This window comes from Abramis brama (genome assembly GCF_963993115.1).
Source record: "Abramis brama genome assembly, chromosome: 10".
NCBI lineage: Eukaryota > Metazoa > Chordata > Actinopteri > Cypriniformes > Leuciscidae > Abramis > Abramis brama.
In genome coordinates, this window is record NC_139972.1 from 9,546,062 (window position 1) to 9,570,814 (window position 24,753).

Consider the following 24,753-nt stretch of genomic DNA (forward strand, 5'->3'; position numbering starts at 1 on the left):
ACAAATGAGACCTTATTATTGATTTATTGATATATCCTAATTAAATGTAATTTAGAGACCTTAAGGAGAATTAGTATATATATGTGTGTGTGTGTGTGTGTGTGTGTGTGTGTGTGTGTGTGTGTGTGTGTGTGTGTGTGTGTGTGGTTTACATACTAGATCTGACCTTTAAAAATGATTTATTTGATCACTGGTGTAACTCAATTTACTCAGGTTGATTACGTATCATTTTCAACTTATAATTTTTTCATTTTTAAACAACACCAGGTGGTTCAAATGCTACTACATGATGCAGTTTCTTATGACCATCATGGTTTGATGTGCGCGTACCGATAGGAGTGCCCACTCCGTAGCCCTTGGAGTCGATGAGTCCGCCGATCTGGGTGAGGTTGCAGTTCCTCTGGCTGATGTACTCGATGCTGGTGGACTCCATCAGGAGAGCGTAGTCTGTGGTCAACACACGCTGGATTCCCTCGCGGTTGTTCTTCACCAGCGCTGTGTTCTTCCGGCTGCTCATGAACGCCCACATCTTCTCGTAGGTGGAGATCTTTGATTTCTGGGAAAGATATGTCATAGCTTTATTGTAGAGCATGTGCATGGGTTCGATTTCCAAGGGAATATTTACCCAAATGACAAATGCATAAATGAAAACTTTTAATGCAAGTATAGCCACTTGAAGGTGTGTGGCAGACTTCAGACATTGACAGACTTTACAAAATAAAATAAAATAAAATAAAATAAAATAAAATAAAATAAAATAAAATAAAATAAAATAAAATAAAATAAAATAAAATAAAATAAAATAAAATAAAATAAAATAAAATAAAATAAAATAAAATAAAATAAAATAAAATAAAATAAAATAAAATAAAAAAGTTTTATTGGTTTTATAAAATTTCAGCAACAGCATTTTGAAAAAGACACTAATTGTGTCAGGCATTGACAGACTTTACCGAATAAAATAAAATAAAATAAAATTTATTTTAAAAGTTGTGTCAGTACAAAACAAAGTGTTTTATTGCTTTTATACAAAAGCAACAGCATTTTGAAAAATACACTAATCATTATTATTATTAATATTAGTTATCATTAGTTATTATTAATCATTAAAAATATTATTTTTTGTGCAAATTAGTACAGGAATTTTTTAGTACTTTTATAAAATTTCAGCAACAGCATTTTGAAAAAGACACTAATTATTAATCATTAAAAATATTCTCTTTTTTTTGTGGAAATTAATCTAGATCATTAGCCTTTGTTTTTGTGAGTATATCAAACAATTTTATAGTTTTGAATGTTAAAATAAAAGTATCAGTCACCAGGATTGTTTGTTTTATTGCTTTTATAAAATTTCAGCAACACAATATGATAAAAGGCACCAATTATTAATCATTACAAATATTTGTATTCTTCTGCAAATTAATCTAGTTCATTAGTATTTTTTTTTTTTTTTGAGTATATCAACTATTTTACAGTTTTAAATGTTGATCATCTAGTCAAGGAATAAAATAGGAGAGGTTGTATTATATAAGTATTTTATTAATATGATATTTTATTGATCAGATTCATAAAGCATCATAAATAGATATATTGGTGACATGTAAACTAAGGTTCGTAGTTGTTTCTGATATAGTTGATATATACATTTATTAGGCACAATATCACCAGTCAGGCTGCCTTTGACACCGTCTGCCATACTTCACTGTGGAGTATCCTACATGCCCTTGGAGCACCACCCAAGATCGTTGCCCTGTTCAAGTTGCTTTATAGCAACGCTCAGAGCTGTGTCCGTATCAACGGCAGAGACTCAGACTGGTTTCCCATCTCCAGTGGCGTTCGCCAGGGCTGCGTGGCTGCTCCTGACCTCTTCAACTGCATCATTGACCATCTGATGTCAAGGGTTTGTGAGCGGGTCCCCGGAGTGAACTTCGGCAGTTACCACCTGACTGACTTGGAGTACGCTGACGACACCATCCTGCTCAGCACATCCTACAGCCAGCTGAGAGACGCTCTGGGCATATACAGTGAAGAGGCTGAGAAGCTTGGCCTCCAGGTGAGCTGGACGAAAACCAAGTTCATGTATGTCGGTGACGGACCGCATCCACCTTCCCTGCGGCTTGGCAATAACATTGTAGAGCATGTCAAGAACTTTGTGTATTTGGGATCCATAGTGACAGACAACGGGGACCTAAAACCAGAGATTACCCGCAGAAGAGCCCTGGCTGCGTCAGCCCTGCAGTCTCTCTGGAAACCACTCTGGCGGCACCAGACCATCTCACGCAAGACGAAGATCCGGATTTACAACTCAGCAGTACTCTCCATCCTGCTTTATGGCTCGGAGACTTGGCCCTTAAATAAGACACTGGCTGCAAAATTAGATGGCTTTGATAGCAGGGCTCTCAGAACCATCGAGAACATCAGGTGGCCCCAGCGGGTTTCCAATCAAGTGCTTAGAGCCCACACGTGCCAGCCCAGAGCATCCTACCTGGCTGCACAACGTCGCACCCGCTGGTTTGGCCATGTCCTCCGCCATCCTCCCGACCATCCGACAAGAGCCATTCTCCAGTTTGATCCGAAGGCTGCAGGCTGGAGACGACCACGAGGTAGACCCCGCACCCGATGGCTTGACGTCCTTGCGGGCGATCTCCAACAACATGGAGTTGCTATGGAGGATGCAGAGCAGCTGGCACAAGACCGTCAGCACTGGAAACAACTGGTTCATCTGGTCGGCTCAACGCACAGGGATGGGACGCCCCCCTACCCATCGCAGGAGCCAAAATAATAATAATAAAATAATAATAGCTTCCAGGACCAGAACTATCTATTTTATAATCAGATTTAAGAGCCAAAACTATCACTTTCTATAAGACAATATTTACAATCTCTATTTTGAAAAACCATATGAAATTATTTACAGCCAACAAATTTTAAACAAATTCAATGGTTTTTAAAAGATGAGCAGCGTTTCAGACACGTTTATTGTTCCCGCTGTGAATAAATGTACAGTACGCTGATCTTGCTACTGGACTTCCTGTGCTTATGCCATTAAAATCCTTCTTAGTCAGTGCTGTGACAGATGTCCTCATAACCCTCTCTTCCTCTATAAGCTGCTTTAATTCGCTCTGTACATGTTGAATTCCCGCTGGCTGAGGTTCGTGTCCTGTAATCATTCCCGCCAATCTGTGCATGTAAGATCACAGGTCTGAGTGTCTGGAGGTGGAAATGCTGTCAAAAACCACCTCTCTCAATTCAGTGCCAAACCAACGTATCACAAAACACACACATACTGCATCAAATGTTTAAACAGGCTGAATTTCTGTAAATGAGACCTGGATTGCCTGATCTAAAAGTTGACTAACCTTAAAGAAAGTCATAGTGGATCCGTCCCTCACGGCGCCGTACTCAATCTTGGTCTGTTTGGCCAGGTCATCGGCCGAGTCTATGGGCGAGTCCATTCGCTCCACGGTGAGGAAGGCGGCCAGGTTAGCCGTGTAGGACGAGATGATGATGAGGGTGAAGAACCACCAGATCCCTCCAACAATCCTGGTGGACAAAGCCTTGGGCATCAACTCCGATCCTGACACGAGAAATATTCAACCAGTTAACCAACGAGAGATTAAACATGCTTGTTAAAATAAAATAAAATAAAATAAAATAAAATAAAATAAAATAAAATAAAATAAAATAAAATAAAATAAAATAAAATAAAATAAAATAAAATAAAATAAAATAAAATAAAATAAAATAAAATAAAATAAAATAAAAGTTAAATTAAATTAAATTATCATTTTATAAAATAAAACAAATGAATAAAGTTGTGGTCTTAAATAATTACATAAATAAAAACCAGAAAATGTAAGTATCTAGTATGTAAGTATGTAAGTAAATAGTTTGTATCACTTTATCTAAATTGTTTTTTTTAACTCTAAATAAAATTCTAAAATAAATAAAAGAGGAGAATATATTTGTGGTTTCAAAACACAAATATAATATAGTTTATATAACTTGTTTTATCTAACATACAAATATAGACAGGCAGATAGATTCCTCTACAGAAGGAAAGCACAGGTGTTAAATCTCGTACCCTGCTGCATAAGGGCTCCAACCCCAAACCAGACACTGTTGATCAAGGTGAAGTTGTTCTCGACCACATCAGAGTCAGGGTTGCAGGGATGAGGGTTGTACCATTCATACGGAGTAAACCTGCAGAGACACACAAACACACTCAGCATTTACTGTACATGCACATAACTCACATTTCAATATAAGACATTTGTCACTGATAAGAGAACCACTGAATTATAGTGTTCAGTCAATCCAAAGTTAATAATAAGGTCCCTTGATGTCATTTGAATTATCTACGTAAAAAGTCAATATATAATATTTTAATGGTTTCCTACTTGCCAACACTAACAGATTTTGCTTGTGAAGTTTAAAACCGAGACACTTTTAAAACAACACAACACTTAAAAAAATGGCAAGTAAAAAGTGCAACAAAATAAAAGAAAATCACACTATCCACAATTATTCTTAATTTTATCAGCAAAATCACAATCACCACATATTTATTGTGAATATTCAATAAAATACCTCTAATATTATCACCACTAACTGTCACCAACAAAATGCCAGCCATTATTTCACAATACATGTCAAATAAACTGTATTTCACTCCGACAATAAACATCCATAAAATCAATAATTTGATATTGCATCATTGGTTTTGATTTGATTATGTAATTTGCAATGAATCATGGTCTCTCAGCAATTTCTTCTTCTAACATTTTGCCCTCATCTTTCACTGGTGTATTTGGTGTCCTGACCGATGTTTGACTTCTCTATATGATTGCATTTCTCACATTGGTGTCCAGACGACAGATCTTGCTTAAGTGGAAAATCCCCCATCACTATCACATTCTTGGTGGATTTATAATGCCTCGTATTTCATTAGATATTCCCTCCATCAACCCAACACATCATTCTCTAAAACCTAGACTCCCTTTCTAACATACATACTCATAACTCTATAACCCCATTTAACTGATTAACTCTTTCCACTCCAGATCATCTGGACAATATGTGGCGCTGAATTTGTTTGTACTTCTTTGTGCTTTGCTTTCATGTATTTAACTGATTATTCATATTTTCCATTTTTATTTTCATTATTACCCCCCCAAACGATTTTACAATAATCAGTTGTTTGTTTATTCTACCAATGAGTCCACCCTCATTAAAAAAATCAAAGTCTGTATTGCAATGTTGTTCATCTTGGAGCTGATATGGGAGAAAAGACAAATGGGAAAATATTTTCTGAATCAAATATGCTTAAAACAAAAATGTGGCTGCTCACTGTTGGACTCTATAGCAAATATTTTTGGCTGTTATATGTTCAAATAAATCAAATAAATAAATACCACTCGCATACTGTAGATGAATGCTGTTGCAGGCATGTTGCTGTCAACAACTAAATAATTTATATTACATATATATTACATACATATAATTATATATATATACATACATATATAAAATAAAATATACTGAATACTGATCAAATTTACAAAACAATCTTTTATATTTGAGATCATTTGTGTCATGTTCTCAACTTATTTCATGTTATATTATTTTTCCCACACAGGGCCGTATTGGAGGGGCCCAGAAATGTATTTTGTCTATGTCACAATATTCCCGGCCCTGTTCCCACCCACAAAAAATAAAGGTTTTCTTTAAAGATTTTTTTGACACCCAATAAATAGCCCAAATAGAGGCTATTAAAACAACAAAACCCAAAGAACAGGCGGGAGACCAAAGGAAGAAATTATATATTACAATACCGCAGAGAGGAAAAATATATAGAGAGAGAGAGTTGCATGACAAGATTCATCCAGACAAATATGATATTTCTGAAAAGATTGAGTTTTTCAATTTGGGCATTATAAATACTGGACATGTGCTTGAATTTGACAGAAATGTTTTTAAGAAAAGTTAACGGAAGTTTTAGAAAAGTTAACGGAAGTTTTAGAAAAGTTAACGGAAGTTTTAGAAAAGTTAACGGAAGTTTTAGAAAAGTTAACGGAAGTTTTAGAAGAGTTAACTGTAATAAAAGTACCATTGCATTTGCATTTAAAATGAGCTGGCCAAGTTTTTGAGCTGGGCAGTAAAACACGAGCTATAATTAACCGCAAAACATATAGAAGCATGAAACCGGTCCAATTTGAAGAATTGAATCCAATCTAAAGGTTAAATGTGTTAAAGTGATCAGTACCTGGCGATGACGAACAGCACACAGCTGACCCCGAGGCAGGCCAGCAACACGTACATCCAGATGTCCGGAGAGAGCGGGTTCAGGAACGAGAACACCCCTGGGTTCGTGCCATTGGGTTTGTGGTAGAGAATGGAGATTCCCAGAGTCATGAAGGGCTTGGAAAAATCGATGACTTTCTCTCTCACGTAAGTGATGGTGAGCGGCGCTACGGCCAAATCTGCAACCTGTAATGAAGCCAGTGAGAATTAACTCATAGGAACTTGCTTGACTCTTTAAGATCAGGGTCCGGTTTCACAAAGCTATTTTAGCCTGGTCTATAGTGTTAGACAAGTCTGAAATCTGCTCATAGACTAGTCTAATGCAAGTTAGACTGTTTCACAAAAATAAAGACTGGCTTAATTTAGACCAAAAAAATTAGACACCTTACCCCCCAGGCTAACTTAGGTCAAAGACTCTGTTACCTTGGCAACCAGCAGTAACAATCAGTTACGTTACAAACTGCCAAAAGAAAAGGGAAAATGGCTCACAATTTAAACATTTCTTGTTACTACATTCTCCGCTAAATTTCCCAAGTAAAATGTCCTTGTAACTGTTATACTCCTCCAACAAACACAAATATTCTGGGGTAAACTGCACTGAGCGGTTGAATGCGCTTACTCGATCTGCCATGTTTTTTATTTTGAAAAGTGTCTTATTTTACCCAGAATGCATTGCAGTGTAGTCCTACTTAAGATAGTCAGAGTCTTAAGTGCTTTGTGCAACGGTCTGATTTAGATGTCTATCTGAAGTCTGACTATCTACTATATCTAAGCCATAGTCAAAGTCTATCTTTGTGAAACCGGCCCCAGATGAAACGGCTTGATGAGGACACTAGCATACATATAGCAATGGACTAAAAGCAGCAAAACTCTTTATTTTGACTTACATGGTCGATTAGCTCTCTGACCATGCCGTTCCACTCTCCTTTGTCATTCTGGGCTCCATATTTCCCGTCAGACACCAGTTTGACCTCATAGGAAAAGCCCAGAATGTTGGACAACTCCTTCAGCAGGTCCAGACAGTATCCTTCAAACCGGTCGTTCCCATACAGCGGCTTATCTGACTTCTTGTACATCACATATGGGTTTTCCTGCAAGGGCAACAACACTATCAGCTCCAGCATGTGCAGTCCCTAGGTCTTGTTGATGTGAGTCGGCTGATTCCTACCAGAATCGTGGTGACAACGAGAGTCCGGTTGGCCATGGAGTCGGTCACGTTGGCGTTTTTGTCTTTGTTGTTTTCTGTCAGGTTAAGGCCAGTGTTTGAGTTCCACACACCAATCTAAACAGATTTCATGCTTTTTAGAGGACAGATTAAAGGAATAATTCACCCATTATGAACCTGACTAAAGGATGACACTATTAATTCAAATATGATCGGAGATTTTAAATGCATGTAGAATATTCAAATGTCTGTGGTAATTGTGTAATTTCTGAATTTCTGAACTATAAAATATAATTAAGAGATACGTACTGTATATATGTATACATACACACAAACACATATGTATATATACAGTATATATACACAGTATATATATATATTATATATATGTATATTATATAATATAATTATGAGATATGTATTGTATATATATATATATATATATATATATATATATATTTACATACATATATAACATAATTATAACATTATTATGAAATAAAAATATTTTCTTAATCAATTGTAAAAAAACACTTTGAACACTTACATAAAATTATAAATTAGTTTAATACATTTTATAAATCTACATATTTATTTATAATATAAATACACTAAATTATATTTTCCTGATAAGAACATTGTGTTGATATTAAATAAATAAAGACATTTATTAAATATTTTCTTTACTTCTTGTAAAATAAATAAATAGACTAACAAAGACTAAAAAAAACACTCCAGTTTGAAGTCTTACAAGGTAAAAGGAAAACAAGACAAGGGAAAATAAATTGAAATAAATGAACCAAATTAATGCATTATGTCTGAGGGAAAATAAATCTAGAGAGCAATGAGCCTTAAAACAGTGCAGAAAACAGACTGAATCTTTTAGTTATCTAACACATATATTACAGAGCAAAAGCAAGTGCTTCACATCACCATCATCCGTCTATTCACGCCGTCTTTTACATGATCCACTGATATAAACCCAGTCTCTCCTCTGAGATTCTCTCTGTGTTTCTGTGTACCGCAGTATAGCTTCATTTGCTACGCTACGTCACCACTGTCTGAACGCTCTTTTAAAACATACATTAAGAGAGTTTCTTGGCGTGCGATTAGTGCTCATAAACAGATGTTTAATAAAATGAGCTCTCTGCATTGTTGACTATGAGTGATGTGATATTTCAGAACTGCATGCAGAGCTCTTGGAAGCTGCTGGCTTTGAGCCACAGACTGAGAGTTTGAGTAATCGAGTAATAAGTTGAAGTAATAACTTTGAATGTCAAAAAACTAAGTATAATCCATAACTAAGCCATGTGTCTCTAATGAGACTTAAAACAAACCAGCACAAGAGGTGTCAGCAGGTTGAGGGGCACGGATGAAAAAAGTACCATGGTAATACCATGCTTTTTAGAAAATAACAAGGCAATCATTCAACCATGGTACATTTTGCAAGGGGAAAAGGGACTTGAACGTCACATTTCTGATATTCAATACAAACCTTCCTCCATACTTTGTTAAAACGACCACTTTCCATAAACTGCTTGTGAAAAGAAAAGAAAAAGCCAAGATTTGACATGTACAGTATGACAGATATTAAGATACGTGGCTTAGACAGGTGAAGATTGCGGAAGAATCTTCTGCTTTTACCTTTTCCATGCCATCCTCTTTCAGACTGATGATGTCGAGATCAAAATCTTTCCTCAAGCCGTCCGTCTTGTTTATAACTATCTGTCCGGTCAGGCCGTTCCACTGAGCCTGCAGAAGTGAGGAGAAGAGAAAAGAGGATCTGATTTTAGATTAAACATGAGGGGGTCGTAAAAACTCGCCAGCATTATTATCATCATCATTATTGAGAATGTGTGTTTGGCACATAACCAGCCCAGTGTTTATAACTTTACCTCGCTGTATTAGCTCACACACACTGTCGTGCGTTTTGGGGGGCTTTCTGACATTTTTTTTTTTTTTTTTTTTATAGGCCTAGGGTATAAGATCGAGAGAGAGGGAATGAGATTCTTAATAAATTATTTTTTTCAAAAAAATAATGAAATACATTCATTCATAAAATAAAAATATGATTAATTTAATGCATTTTAGAAATAAAAAACCTTACATTTATATTAAGTAAATAATCATATTTATTAAATAAAATACTAAAATAACTATTAATTTAATAAATTATTGTAAATAAAACAATAATTGTAAAATACATACAATTATTTGTTATATTATTCTATTATTATCGTTTATTTAATGAATTCTTAATAAGTAGGCTAAATTAATTAAATAAATTCATTCATTCAAAATATAATTAATTTAATACATTTTATAAATTAATGCATTTATTTATTTATTTATTATATAAAACATACAATTATTTGTCTAACAAGCACCTTGAATTTATATGAAATAAATCAATATTTGTATTAAATAAAATGATTATTCATTTAATGAATTATTTTAAATAAATAAATGCAAAATACATTAAATATTTTTTCCCATTATTCTATTATTATTATTAATTCAATGAATTCTAGTTAATAATTCTAGTAAATAAATAAATAAATAAATGACTAACGAGCACTTTGTAGTGCCAGGACCTTGAGGATAAGGCTTGTAATGTGTAATGTCAAATTGAAATGTAAACCATAATTTCCTTGGTTACTTATTACTCCCTAGTTTGTTTCTATGGTTACTTATGATTTACACCTGTGTCTCGTTTAGTTCTCAGTGTGTTTATACTCCCTGTTTGGCATCTATGTGTGGTTAAGGTTTATATTTCTCCAACAAATCCCTGTTCTCTTTGCTAATTAAACATTATTTATAGTGCCTGCTATCACTCCACGTGTCTTCAACCTTGCTACCTTCAATATTTATCTCTGCTTTTTATCATCTGTCTAAAGCAGCCCCATTCACCCAGTGACAAACAGCGAAGAGAAACAACCTAGAGATCCATAGATCACAAATAGTCACATGATCAACGAAGTGCCCAGAGCAATAGATCAGCGCTGTTCTGCAAGGAGTTGTTAGCAAATGGACTCTATAATGAACCTCACGGAGTGGATACGTTTGGATACTCTCCAAATGGAGAGACCGATCTCCCCAACAGTGGATCATCCCAGAACATGTGAATTTACAAGGATGCAGCGCCTATATAGTCAACAGACATTCAGTAAAGCCTGATGTGCAAATCCAGTGGATTATTTCTTTAATTTGCTGTGGGGTGGGTAGTAGCATTCATAATCTTCACATACAGTAGTGGAGATCTTAAAAGACTTGCTTCATATACTTACACTGAGGCCGCACGACCTTTGTCCAGATTTGTTCTAGTCATTATTCTCTGGTGTAAATCTCACTAGATCCTTCCTTTTTATCACATCCTGCTCTCGATCGCATGTACAGTGAGCTCCAATTACCAACAGGCCAAGATTAAACACACCAGACCCAGCTGTGCTTAGCATAGCCTTTACTAACTGTACCAGTGGCTCTCACTAAGATCAAGAAGATGATCACCAGCACTGGATTAAAGAACTTCAGAGATACATTAACTAACATTGAGTTCAGTGGAAGTGTCAGAAAACATCTCTTTTGACAGAGCTGTGCTGGAATGGAATTAAAATTTAACAAAACATTTTGTAATCTGGAAAAAATACATAAAAACTAAACTAAAAAGATACTTTTATGGCTCTAAAACAGTTTTTTTTTTTTAGTTAATTTAATAATAATAATAATTATTATTATTGTTATTGGTTGTTTAAATAAATTATTATAAATAATAAATGATGTTTTTAGTTTGCTTTTAAAATACCTGTCAATTCATGATTAACAATAATAATGATGATGATGATGATAATAATAATAAATTCATTCCTTTTTAATTGTTTTTACTATTATTATTATTATTATTTTAAACAAATGTATTAAGAAATTATTAATAATAATAATAATAATAATAATAATTGTTGTTGTTGTTCATTTTTTAAATACCATAAATAATAAGTTTTAAAAACCTTTAAAACCTATCTTCCTTAAACAGGAACCTGCCAATAAATGACAGACAAAATAAATAAAATAAAAACTATCATCCATTCCTTGCTGCTCTCCATGATCTGTTTATTAAAGTAAATAGGCAAAATAGAAAAACTATTTTGAGACAATATAAAGAGAAAAATATCTCCAAATAAATATCTGGAGAACAACATAAAAAAAATATATTTACATAAAAAAACCTAACCTAACCTACCCAATTATTGTAAATAAATAAATAAAATAAAATATTGTAAAATACATTAAATATTTTTTCCCATTATTCTATTAAAAATATAATTTCCTTCCACACCGGTCATGGTTCAGACAAACAGGTAATCCCGCCCCCAAATTCGAGAGATTGCTCACTGCAAAGACGATGGGTGGAGCTAGAAGATCCAAAAACACCCTAACCTACCCGTAACCCCATCACTAAACACAACTCCACCCATAGGTCCACAGAGGTGGACGTCATTTGGCTCTTGCCAAATTCACTCTATTGGTTGAGTCCGTGTTATATCGGCCCATTCGGTTACAATTCCATTGTGTGCCTCTAGTGGAGCAGAAAAGACACGCTTCACCTTTAAATCAAGAGATCCCCAACTATAATGAGTTCACCCGCACAGCCAGCATCAGTAATTCAGCTGGAGCCATTACACACTCGACTCGTCCAACACACATTCATCCTCCAGCCTGCAATGCCAACATGCTGACTCAACAATACCTCCTCCAAAACAGGAAGACAAGAACGCTTGGAAGATGTCATTGGGAGAGAGAGAGTGTCTGTACATAAATCACCGCAGCTGTTTAGAAGTGCCTCAAAACACTTTCCAGAAAACTGAGTACTCATGAATTTGGACTGAACCCTCTATCCGAGTTCAGGAGTGTCTGACACAGTTTATAAGATTATATATGATAATTCTGTCATCATTTACTCATCCATGTGTCATTTAAATGTACATGATGAGTAAATGATGACTGAATTTTCTTTTTGGATGAACCTTTTCATTTTGGGCACAAGTGTTTAAAGGGATGGTTCGGAGTAATTTCAACATAGGGTTCTTTGCACCATGACCTCGAGCCAAACACCCCCCAGAAGCCTTTTTTCCTTTGGTTGAACATTATTAAAGTTAGAGCTTATTTAGAGATATCAGCTTGGCTTAGTGCAGGCGCTAATGGATCCAAGGTTGTATCTCGTAAATTACCCCACTAATAATGCCCAGAATGGGACCAAACTTCTACAGTAGTACAAATAGGTTCTGTACTTATAAAACGAGGCATTGGAAAGTTTGTAAGTACATCAGGAGTTTATTTAAATAACACTTGCCTGATGGCTAATGCTAACGCTAACCCGGACGTCGATGTCACTTCCGAAATTTGGGAAAAGCCCATAAAAGTCCTGGCAGACAGCGATGCATAAGGATGTAGTGTAACGACGTCCAGAGTATAAAAATGTTTCGCTGAATTTTGAAAGTTTTATAAATGCTTGTATTTTCCAATCGACACTTAAAAAGTATTTCGAATATCATCCAGTTATCAAATGGAGTGTTAAATTTACTAGCTTTTCCCTTACACTTGTGAGTTTTGCAAATGACTTTTACAGGCTTTTCCCAACTCATTGAAGTGACCTCGATGTCCGGGTTAACGGTAGCATGAGCCGTCAGGCAAGTGTTATTTAAATAAACTCCTGATGTACTTACAAACTTTCCAATGCCTCGTTTTATGAGTACAGAACCTATTTGTACTACTGTAGAAGTTTGGTCCCATTCTGGGCATTATTAGTGGGGTAATTTACGAGATACAACCTTGGATCCATTAGCGCCTGCACTAAACCATTCGGCTGATATCTCTAAATAAGCTCTAACTTTAATAATGTTCGACCAAGGGAAAAAAGGCTTCTGGGGGGTGTTTGGCTCGAGGTCATGGTGCAAAGGTCCCTAGGTTGATTTTTACTCCGAACCATCTCTTTAATCAGGAGCATTTACCTCTTTGAACAGGCTGATGAACCTGGATCCGAAGCGCCAGGGTTTGTGGCGGTGACACTGCAGTGAGCTCACGGTGATCTGAGACGCTCGCTGGGACGCGGCCGCGACCATATACACCGCGTCGTACATCAACGCTGCTTCAGTCTGAGGCACACACAGAGACATGATTCATCAGACATGCTACTACACTAGATCAATCTGGTCAGATAATGACTCACTTCTTTCTAAATTCAATCCTGGGTTCAAAAGACACTTGATATTAAGAAATATTATCGATTTTACTGCACTGACACTGAGAACAAGAGATCAGCAAGAGAACAGAGGACAAGAGATCCTCTGATAGTATTGTAAAGCGCTTTGGGTGTACAGTAGTACATATGAAAGCGTTATATAAATGCCTCATTCATTCATTCATTCAAGAAAACTTGAATTGACGGACACTTATTGAACTGAGCTGAATCAACACTGAACTGACTCAAGCTGAATAATGACACTATTATCTTCTATAGAGCTGCTTTACAGTTCAATTGAGTTCATTTCATAACTGATGAACTTTGCAACATTGACACTGCTACTAAACTAAACTAACACTGAACTAAACTGAGCAGTCGTTTTCTTCTGTAGAGCTGAAATTGAATTTGTTTCATAATTGAAGAATTTTGCGTTATTTTCGTGTCTATTAATGTAAAACTGCTTTAAAACATCAGTATATAAACAAATAAATGTGACTTGGACTATGCACAACATTGTATAATTTGATCAAGTATTATGGTAAAATCATTTTGTGGAGATGTCTTTTTTGGACTATGGTAAAAACATGCTATTTACCTTGGAGTGCCGTGATATCATGATATAAATAATATATATTTTATATATAACTATAATATAACTAATCATTCAGTATCATCCAAGCTAACAAAAATATGTTCTGAATGTTTTTTTTAAAAGTTTCAAAAACTTTTTTTTTTTTCTTGATTATGTTAAGGAAACATTCCATTTTATCATTCTACATCCACCAACATTATGGGAATGTTACTTTTGAATGTTTTCTGAACATTCCGAAACATTTAAACATTTACATTTAACATTAACATTTAAAAAATGAACATGAACGTCGAACTAAAACGTTTCCGAAAAAAAAAAAAAAACGCTCCTTGAACGATGTATAAATAATGTTGGTAGCACTTTATTTTACAGTCCTGTTCCGCATGTACATATGTACTTATTATAGTAATTATAATAACTGTAATAACTAGGCACCTACCCCTAAACTTATCCTTAACCCATGTAGTTACCTTATATGTGACCCTGGACCACAAAACCAGTCACATGGGACAATTATTTGAAATAGAGATTTATACAAAACACGAAAGCTGAATAAATAAGCTTTCTATTGATGTATGGTTTGTTATGATAGAATGGTATTTGGCCGAGATACAACTATTTGAAAATCTGGAATCTGAGGATGCAAAATAATCGAAACATTGAGAAAATCGTCTTTAAAGTTGTCCATTTATGTTCTCGATTGTGCTGCATTCACTCACAAAAATAAATGTTTTATATATTTACGGTAGGAAATTTACTAAATATCTTCATGGAACATGATCTTTACTTAATATCCTAATGATTTTTGGCATAAAAGAAAAATCGATAATTTTGACCCATACAATGTATTGTTGGCTATTGCCACAAATATACCCGTGCGACTTGTCAAAATACCATAGTGTTGCTTTGTACCATTTTTTTAGTACTAGAATAGAGTAAAACTTGACTATCTGTAATATGATGATATATGTAGAGGATGGACAGACTGTCATCATTCCGTCCAGCAGGCCGGTCTCAGGTTTAGGTGGAGCCTGCAGTCGCTCCATGGACCATTTCTCCACCACTGACGCCACCTGAGGGTTGCCGATGTTGAGCAGACGGAAACCCGTCATGTTCACCCCGCTGTATCTGTACGGCTCCAGGTCCAGCGCAAACAGATCCTGTGGCATATCAACACATGAACTCACTCCTTACAGATGAAATTAAACGCTTTAGAAAGAATATTTGTTTTCTAGCTATTGAGTGCAGCAGGGATGACGTATTTTTGTAGGCCAAACCCCAGAAATGAGCATTTTAGCACGTCTGGTTCCATCGTCCTGAAGTCAATGAGTTTTTGTTTAAATGCCTGAAATAAGGTCTGGTTAACAGAAGCTCAAGATATTTTCATGTTTTATTCTACAACATAAAATAATAAGCAGTAAGTCGGGCGATCATGGTATAGTTTGTTGGTAACACTTTACAATAAGGTTCATTAGTTAACATTAGTTACATGAACATGAACTTAGAATGAACAATACTTCTACAGCATTTATTAATCTTAGTTAATGTTAATTTCAGCATTTACTAATATGTTAACATTAGTTAATGCAACATGAACAAGCAATTAATAGTATGGATGCACCGATAAGAACATTTTAGCCGATACCGATAACCGATAATTCTTTATATTTGAAAGCCAATAACCAATATATTGGCCGATAAATCTAAATCCAAATTTTTATATGATTTTTGAGATCCTGATTACAAAACAAATCACCATTAACAGCCATGTCCCAAGCACACAATAATGATGTTCTCGTTATAATGTAATGTAGCTTATATGGCAGACTTGTGCTGCAGTTGCACTTTACTGGATTTTCCTTTTTGAAGTTATTTCAAGCAATTCAAACCATTAATGGCGAACAGTGTCCATCTGAAGTGCCTCAGCTGAAGGAAATAATCCATTATTTATCGGCTTAAATATATCAGCCAAATTTCTTCGGGCCGATAACGATAACATTAAAAATGAACATATATCGGCTGATACCGATATGGTGGCTGATATATTGTGCATCCCTAATGAATAGCTGTATTTTTATTAACTAACATCAACACAGATGAATTAATACTGTAACATATGTATTGCTCATTGTTGGATCATGTTAGTTAAAACATTAACTAATGTTAACAAATGAAACATTATTGTGAAGTGTTTGTTAATAGCCTAACTTTTGCTTTTTACTTCTGATGACTATATTTAGGCTTCAAAATACATAAAAGTTGTGTTCACTTGTGAATATTATCATGATGAACAAAATGTGTAACAATATATATATATATATATATTTTTTGCAATAATCCAACAGGAAAAATCCTATTGGGTTTTTATCAGGGGAACCAGGGTTGTGCGAACTTACAGGTTGGCCTACAAAAATACATCCTCACTGCAGCATCTAGAGACTGAAAACATTGAACAACACTAAATGCAAACCAGCAGAACACATGTTGTTGAAAATCCCTGTCAAAACTATGACACCACCAAAGAAAAACTCAAAGAAAGCATGTAAGAAACTCACCAGAGTGGTAAAAAAGAAATGGTAGTATTCTGTCATCATGCCCATAGACAACAGCTGGAGAGAAAGAGAGAGAAAGAGAGAGAAAGAGGAGAACGTGTTAAACCTCCTTCTGCACCAGCATACTCACATAATGAGCATTAGATATCTAAAGACACACATGTACAGTATTTGCTCTGACCTGAAATCAAAACACTGGAATAAAGCATGACTGTGTCTTTTTGAAACAACAGCTACAAAGTGGAGCAATCAAACGCATCACATTTGATGGGGATTTAGTTTAGGGATTTGTATTTGTATTGCTGTAACACGGTAAATGGGATTTGATGATGTCAATGAATGACATCAGACATCGGTGAATAATGTCAGAACATCACACGATATCAAATTCAAAACAGGTCATGCTTTAGTCTTTTACTTTACTACTAAACTTTTAAACAAGGCTTTGTCACGACAAACTTTGCTTTTCCACTCAAAAAACTGCAGTCAGTTAATCTAATTTTGTGTGTTGTTTTCTTAAATCAAGATAAATTTAGTCGAGAAGCCAAAATACTGTATACAAATACAAAATACTGTGTTTTCTAAAAAAACAAAAATCATCACAATAAAGAGAGTTCATGCTTAAAAAAAAAAAAAAAAAACATTTGCCAATGGGGTCAGAAAAAATAAGCTTAATCCTTTTTTTTTTTGCAGTGAATGAAATTTAAAATGGAATTGGAATTTGGAAATGGAAAAGGCATTCCCAACCGAGCTGTGAATGTCGCTCGGTCCCGGCGTGTTACTGTACCTGTTTGAGGACGTCTGCCCCGGTCTGGTACGAGCAGTCAAAGATGACACAAAACTCTTTCCCCTTCTTCATCTCTTTAAGAAGCGGCCGGGCATCTTTACTTCCTACCGGTAACTGCCGGATTTTGATCTTGATACTGTACCGCGACGGAGCCTTGATCAGCTCCTGAAGACGAATTAGCCCTAAAAATAATGCATAGACAAAATCAGCAAAGATGACGGAAACGCACTACCATTCAAATGTTTTTGTTTTGTTTTTTTAAAAAAAAAGAAATTTAATTCAGCAAAGACACATTAAATTAGTCAAACACGACAGTAAATATATTTATAATGTTACAAAATATTATATTTTAAAAAAAATTTTTAATTAATTTTGAACTTTCTATTCATCAATGAATCAGAGTTTCCACAAAAATATGCAGCAGTTAATTAATTAATTAATTATTAATTAATAACATGTACTTACTATAGAGTTATGGTAGAATTAGGGTTTGGTTGAGGGTTAGTTGCATGCAATTACCGGTATGCATAATTTACTGTTATTTCTATGGTAAGTTCATGTAACATATGTAACAAAGACACTGTAAAATAAAGTGTTCCCAAATAAAGTGTAACCGATTCTCCTGAGAAATGAAAGAGAAACATCTGAGCAATAAAAAGGGTGTTTCTGAAGAGTCTGCCCACCTGTTGCGTCCTCGTACACCACCGTCACGGCCTTCCACTTGTAGAACTGCACGATGTCCAGCACAGCGCGGCTGATGGAGACGTAGTCTGGGTACAGGTTGATGTAGAAACTGTCTTTGTTGTCCACAGACGGGTGTTTCCAGCGGGTCTGGATGTGAGGAACCTCCAGCGCGTTACAGATGGACTGGACCGCACTCACTGAAGAACTGTGGGACGGGCCGAACACCGCAGCCACACCGAGAGCCAGCTGATCACAGGCTGACAGCAAGACCAAGAGAACATCAGGGACTTTATTAACACACTGATCAGATATTCCCCCTAATTCAACTTAAAATGTTAAGTTCAGCTGCCTTAAATGTTTTAAGTATAATCAAACTGGCCGTACAAGTCATTTCAACTCATTTTTTTAAAATCTTGCCTACACTCTTGAAATTAAAGATTCCCAAAACATTTTTTTCTTAATGTGAAGAGCATTTTATAATAGTTTTCCACTATAAAGAACCTTTTGTGCTTTGAAAAGATGCCATGGATTTGAAAGGTTCTTAATGGAACTATTGATGGCAATAAAGAACCTTTACTTTTAAGAGTGTTGAATCTTATACAACTTAAAAAAAAGTTTAAATTGGTTCATTTATTTTGATGAGGTAAAGTAACGGAAAAACATATATTGTAATAACTTATCGATCATATAATTTTGATAGTGTATATTCAAATGCAATTATATAACCTAAACTACTAATAGGTACACTGAAAACAAACAATTTTCACTCCGAAATTTCTAGTAAATTTCACGGCAAGTTACACTGGTGTTATTTTCATTTTAATTTTAGTTTTATTCGAGTTTTATTACTGTTTTGAATTAGCTTTTGTTTTTAGTTTTCATGTTAATTTTAGTTTAACTTTTAGTCATTTCGTTATGTGCTTTTGTCATTTTACTACTTTTTTTTGTTTTTTAAATATTGTTATTTAGCTTAAATTATTTTTATTTCAGTTTTAGTTTTATTTAGTTTTAGTCTTTATTTATTTCCAGTAAATTATGTAATAACTTTGCAAAAGCAACCTTTTTCTAATTCTAATTTTTATATTACTTTATAAACTAATATTTATATTTTATTTTATTTAAGCTTTATTTTAATTAACAGATATGTTTTTAATAGTTTAATACACAATGTATATAATCATATTAGGATTTGCTTTGAGCTCCCTTTGCTACCATTCCTGTAGCTCAAATGGTAAAGCATGGTGCTTGCAACATCAAAGTCATGGGTTTGATTCCCAGGCAATGCATGAACTGATCCTGTTGCTTTGAATAAAAGTGTCTGTCAAACGTGTAAATGTAAGAATCACACCTCGTCTAGAGGCCTCGAAGCTGTCGAACAGGTTGATTCTCTGGATGTCGTAGGTGAGGGTGGTGTTGGGCATTAAAGTCCTGTTTCTGTTAATGTTGGTTACAGCGAATTTGAAGGCAAGTTCCTCCACACTAATCGGTTCATTCTCAAGTGTCTCGAAAATCCCCCCTGCACAGAGAGAAAAAGGACAAAAAAGACATTAGTAATCTCAAATCTCCTTTACAGATCTCAACAATGTCTCAAATGCATTTTATAGCTCTACACTTTTACTGTGTGTCAACTAAGAAGAATTAGAGTTTTCAGCCATGCTTCATTCAAGAAAAGATGTTTCTCCAAAAATTGAAACATAGAAACCAATAAGGTAATGTGCATGTATGGTGAAGGTTAAAATTCTGCAATTGAAACAGTTATTACCATAAGATAAGAGCCATACTGGAATGTCTCACAATCTCTGTTGTTTTCTCAAGCTGCGGCAGCACAAAACAGTTTATGAATTTTCGGTCATGACGTCTCTAATCCTTAAATGATCTTACAGATGATTAGATGCATCTACACGACAACTACAGACACAATTCGACAAAACAAATACAAAATCTGCTTTAGTGCACAGCATACACGCATATCTGTACAGGAGCACAGGTTTAAATTATTATTAGTCAAACCTCAGAGAAAACACACATACAGTAGTGTGATGATAAATGCACAACATACAAGCATTGTATGTTATTGTTTGCAAGCATTGCACTATATGCAAAAAAAAAAAAGTTCTTTTTTGGCATCTATGGTTCTTTAAAGAACCTTTAACATTAATGGAATGTTTCCATTGGACAAAATGTTCTTTAGATTGAAAAAAAAAAATCTTTAGATTATTAAAATGTTCTTTTAAGAACTTTTCACTGATAGGTTCTTTGGGGAATCAAAAATGGTTCTTATAGAATCACTGTGAGAAAAAAACAAACCCTTTTGGAACCTTTATTTTACACGTAAGAAAGCGAATTGACCAGCATTTCAAATGAAGGTTTAACATTTCAATTCTTCAAACAAATTAAAGGACAAACAGTTAAAGTCCTTAAAAGTATCCTGTTAATGACAGACATCTGATATAACCTGACAAACCTCCAGTGAAGTTCATGACTTGTATGTACTGTATATGTGACAATATTTTGGCCTAATTTTATATTTATACAGATATATATATATATATATACATTTATATGGGATATAAACTGGGCTTCTGGCAGAACAGTTTGTTTAGTTAGTCATTTTATTGAGTTGCGATGAGTAAAAATCTATTGTTTAACATTTATGATATTTGACCAAAATAGTTCTTTAAATCAAAATTGTTCTAGTTTAGTTAACCTTTCTTGTTCCCCACGAACCACATCAAATCAGCACATTGTTTTTTCAGTCGCCTGTCTGAAAGATGACAACTCTGGAACAATCATCCGTCAGACGCCAGCGATTGGCTGCGAGCACCTCGAAAAACAACTTCAACAGGATTTTTTGGGAGAGATTGTGATTGATGTTGTAAGAGAAGAGAGGTAAAGAACGAGAGGGCAAGACCTCCCCTCTGGGCTCTGATTGTGAATGACCTTTTTCCTCCACTGAGAGACCCTTGTGTGGGTGAAACACGCTCAAATCCAGCCCGATAAACACCAGGGTTAATTACAGTTAGCAAACCACACCGCGCCGGAGCTGCTCTCCTCCGTGGGGAATATTTCATTCTCACAGGAGGGATAAAAATACAGACTTTCTCAGCGGTAAGCTCAAGGTAATGACATTTCATTGTGGCTGTTCGAGCAGAACCTCTTACAGGCTTATGTGAAAAGGCCATGAAAATCAAATATGTACTAAAGCTTCAGATGTTCAAATTATTCCTGTGGAACCGCTCAAATTCATTTCAATGGTCTTGACAGCTTCATCGTTCCACTGTTCAGCTGCCATGCTTGCTTTAATGATGCTTTATCTTATGATATGCTGCATGAACTAATTACATTATTTACTTAACAAAGAATGCATTGTGTAAAAAACAGACAGCTAAATATCTTTGTATACCAAACATACTTATAAAATGTTCTATCTATCTATCTATCTATCTATCTATCTATCTATCTATCTATCTATCTATCTATCTATCTATCTATCTATCTATCTATCTGTATCTATCTATCTATCTATCTATCTATCTGTATATCTGTATATCTATCTGTATATCTGTATATCTATCTATGGTGTTCCAAAAAATGCTCCTAATGATCCTTATGATGTTCTTTTTCATTTAGGATGCTGCCTTAGAAGTATACAGTATACAGCAAGGAAGATCACTATAGGTTTTTGGACAGAACCATAGAGTGCATGACAGATATTTAGCTCATGTTGAATATATGACATTTAAGATAATGGGCCCTATTTTAACGATCTGAAACGCAAGTGTCAAGCGCGAAACGCAAGTAACTTTGTGGGCAGATCTTGGGTGCTGTTGCTATTATACCGGCGGGATAAATTACTCTTGCGCCCGACGCAAATCTAAAATGGGTTGGTCTGAAGTAGCTTCATTATTCATAGGTGTGGTTTGGGCGTAACGTGAAATAAACCAATCAGAGCATCATCTCACATTCCCTTTAAGAGCAGGCGCGCTTGTTCCATGGCGGATTGCTATTATAACGGCGGATTTGCCAGGCGCACACCAGGAGCGGTTCACAGCCGAGGAGACCGACGTTCTCGTCAGGGCCGTAAAACACAGAGAAGTGACATTGTATGGGGATGGAGAAACCCACCCAAATTAGCTTCGATTTAACAGGCGTATAAAAATGTGGGTAAATGTGTAAGCTAGATTTATGCCTATTCTTTCACATCTTCATGGACACAACAATGATTTCCCTCGTGTGTTAATATTTTTCCTTGTAATAATGTATGGTTTTCTAAAAATGAGAACTGCTGCGTCTGTGTGTAGATTAGAGAATCAAAGTGTATGCGTGTTGTGCACACGCTACATTGATTATGGCCAAGCATGCGCCCTTAAAATAGCATCTGAATAACGCGCCACTGACTTTAGACTAGGTTTTTCCTGGTCAGTGGCGGAATTGTTTTCTAAACCTGCAAAATAGCACCAGGGAACCTTTGGGCCGGAACACGCCTCCTCTTTGCGCTGAACCGCCCGGGAGCGCAAGTTAATTTCCTAGTTTAGCGACGCGCGTCTGTGGAGGGAAAAGTCCGCTGTGCGCGGGTGCAAAATAGGAATGTTACATGCGTCGGTGTACAAAGTCAATTGCGCTGGGTGCAAGATAGGGCCCATATTGTTTTGGGTTATAAATGCATAAACACCTCTATGAGCCCTTAATCAAAGGAAAATACATAACAGCAATCAGATATTCTCTTTGATCACCAACCAGATTATGTTAGAATATTAATGTAGAGCAGCTCTGCAACTACAACATTCATTATTTATTTCATTAAACGGTATTCTATTTCAGACTTAAAGGGTTAGTTCACCCAAAAATGATGTTATCATTTACTCACCCTTATGTCATTCCAAACACGTAAGACTTTTGTTCATCTTCTGGAAATAAAGATCTTTTTGATGAAATCTGAGAGGAGCTTTCTGTTCCTCCATTGACAGCTACACAATTTTCACTTTGACACTTCAAAAAGTTCATAAAGAGATCATAAAACTAATCCATATGAATTGGCCGGTTTTGTCCACATTTTCTGAAGAGACACAATCAATTTATATGATGAACAGATTGAATTAAGGCTTTTATTTACATTTAAACATTGATAAGCGAACATTAACAGAAGCTCAACCGAACCTGCTTGACGCGTGAGAATGAACCTCATTGGTTCTCGAGGAAGCTCAAACGTGATGCGTAACACAAGAATGAACCTCATTGGTTCTTGCTGAAGTTCAAACGTGCTGTGTAACATGAGAATTAATCTTTCGTTCATCTTCGGAATACTTTTGTTCAAAGACTTTTAAATGTTCATCATACAGTATAAAGCGATCGAATCTCTTCAGTTTTACAATCTTTTTAAGAACTTTTTGAAACGTCAAAGTTTCAGTTGTGTAGCTGTCGATGGACGGACAGAAATCTCTCAGATTTCATCAAAAAGATATTTATTTGTGTTCTGAAGATGAACGAAAGTCTTACAGGTTTGGAACAACATGACGGTGAGTAATTAATGACAGAATTTTCATTGTGGGATGAACTAACCCTTTAAATAAGAGCAGTTTCTCTCTCAGGAAGCGAGGAAGTCAACCATGACGGGTCCTGATCGGCTTGTTGCCGGGTTACTGGTTAAGGCACCTGGTTTTCTCAGAGCTGTGTGTAAAGCCAACGTCTTCAGAAACAAATGCACCGTCAAGGTTCACAGGGCAGCAATGCCTCACACGGACCAACAAACACACAATGGCTTTTGCTGAGCTTGGTAATACTGTACATGATATATGCAAATAGCAATAATTCAGTACCATTATACTTAACAGTACAAACCAGTCTGAAACCACAAGAACAACCTAAAGCTGACGCTCTTATCTTTCAAATAAAAAAGGCAAATCCAATGCACATTTACTATCAAAACAGCTTTTGCATCAGGAGTTAAGAAAGCAATCAAACCCGTTACAGGCTTGCTTACTCAGGGGAAGCTCTCTACAAATTCAAAGTCACCTTGTGCACATGCTAATCCACGTCTGTAAACACATTGCACTCACCATTTTGAGATTAACTACCTCATGAATGGCAAATTCGCAAAGTACCTCAAAGTGACCAGTTTCCACAAGGCGTGTAAACCTCTCTGATTTGGTGTACCAGCGTGGAGCCGCTGTTGACATGAGCTTCATGCTGATGCTCAGAATAATCAGGGAAAACCCACCGATCCCAACAAACACCTGACAAACAACCTGGAGTCATCCTTCAATTTTACTTCCAGTAAAACAAGTCTTTTCCTTCTTAATCTCTCCTGTTCATTGTTTATATCTGATAATACTTAACAGTAGTTGCATTAGGTGTCCCAGCAGAACCTGTAAAGACTACCTGAAAACCATACTTGAGTAAAGGTACAGATACCTTACAGCAAAGATGACACCA

The 24,753-nt window shown here is 35.6% G+C and overlaps 1 protein-coding gene across 3 annotated transcripts in view; it reads right to left on the minus strand.

Annotated features, from left to right (window-relative positions):
* Positions 1 to 24,753, minus strand: part of grik1b (glutamate receptor, ionotropic, kainate 1b) — a 36,561-nt gene that overhangs the window by 2,674 nt on the left and 9,134 nt on the right. The window contains exons 3-16 of one of the 3 annotated variants that reach the window (XM_084125960.1): positions 19,670 to 19,837; positions 18,321 to 18,578; positions 17,638 to 17,819; positions 16,854 to 16,907; positions 15,285 to 15,458; positions 13,474 to 13,617; positions 9,113 to 9,220; positions 8,964 to 9,002; positions 7,472 to 7,585; positions 7,191 to 7,394; positions 6,266 to 6,489; positions 4,085 to 4,203; positions 3,360 to 3,577; positions 331 to 556 (exon numbers count right to left, since the gene is read on the minus strand). In XM_084125960.1, the coding sequence (XP_083982086.1) occupies positions 331 to 556; positions 3,360 to 3,577; positions 4,085 to 4,203; positions 6,266 to 6,489; positions 7,191 to 7,394; positions 7,472 to 7,585; positions 8,964 to 9,002; positions 9,113 to 9,220; positions 13,474 to 13,617; positions 15,285 to 15,458; positions 16,854 to 16,907; positions 17,638 to 17,819; positions 18,321 to 18,578; positions 19,670 to 19,837 (2,232 nt within the window). Of the gene's footprint in view, positions 1 to 330; positions 557 to 3,359; positions 3,578 to 4,084; positions 4,204 to 6,265; positions 6,490 to 7,190; positions 7,395 to 7,471; positions 7,586 to 8,963; positions 9,006 to 9,112; positions 9,221 to 13,473; positions 13,618 to 15,284; positions 15,459 to 16,853; positions 16,908 to 17,637; positions 17,820 to 18,320; positions 18,579 to 19,669; positions 19,838 to 24,753 lie in introns of all 3 variants that reach the window. The other 2 variants (XM_084125959.1, XM_084125958.1) reach the window with 2 other exon arrangements.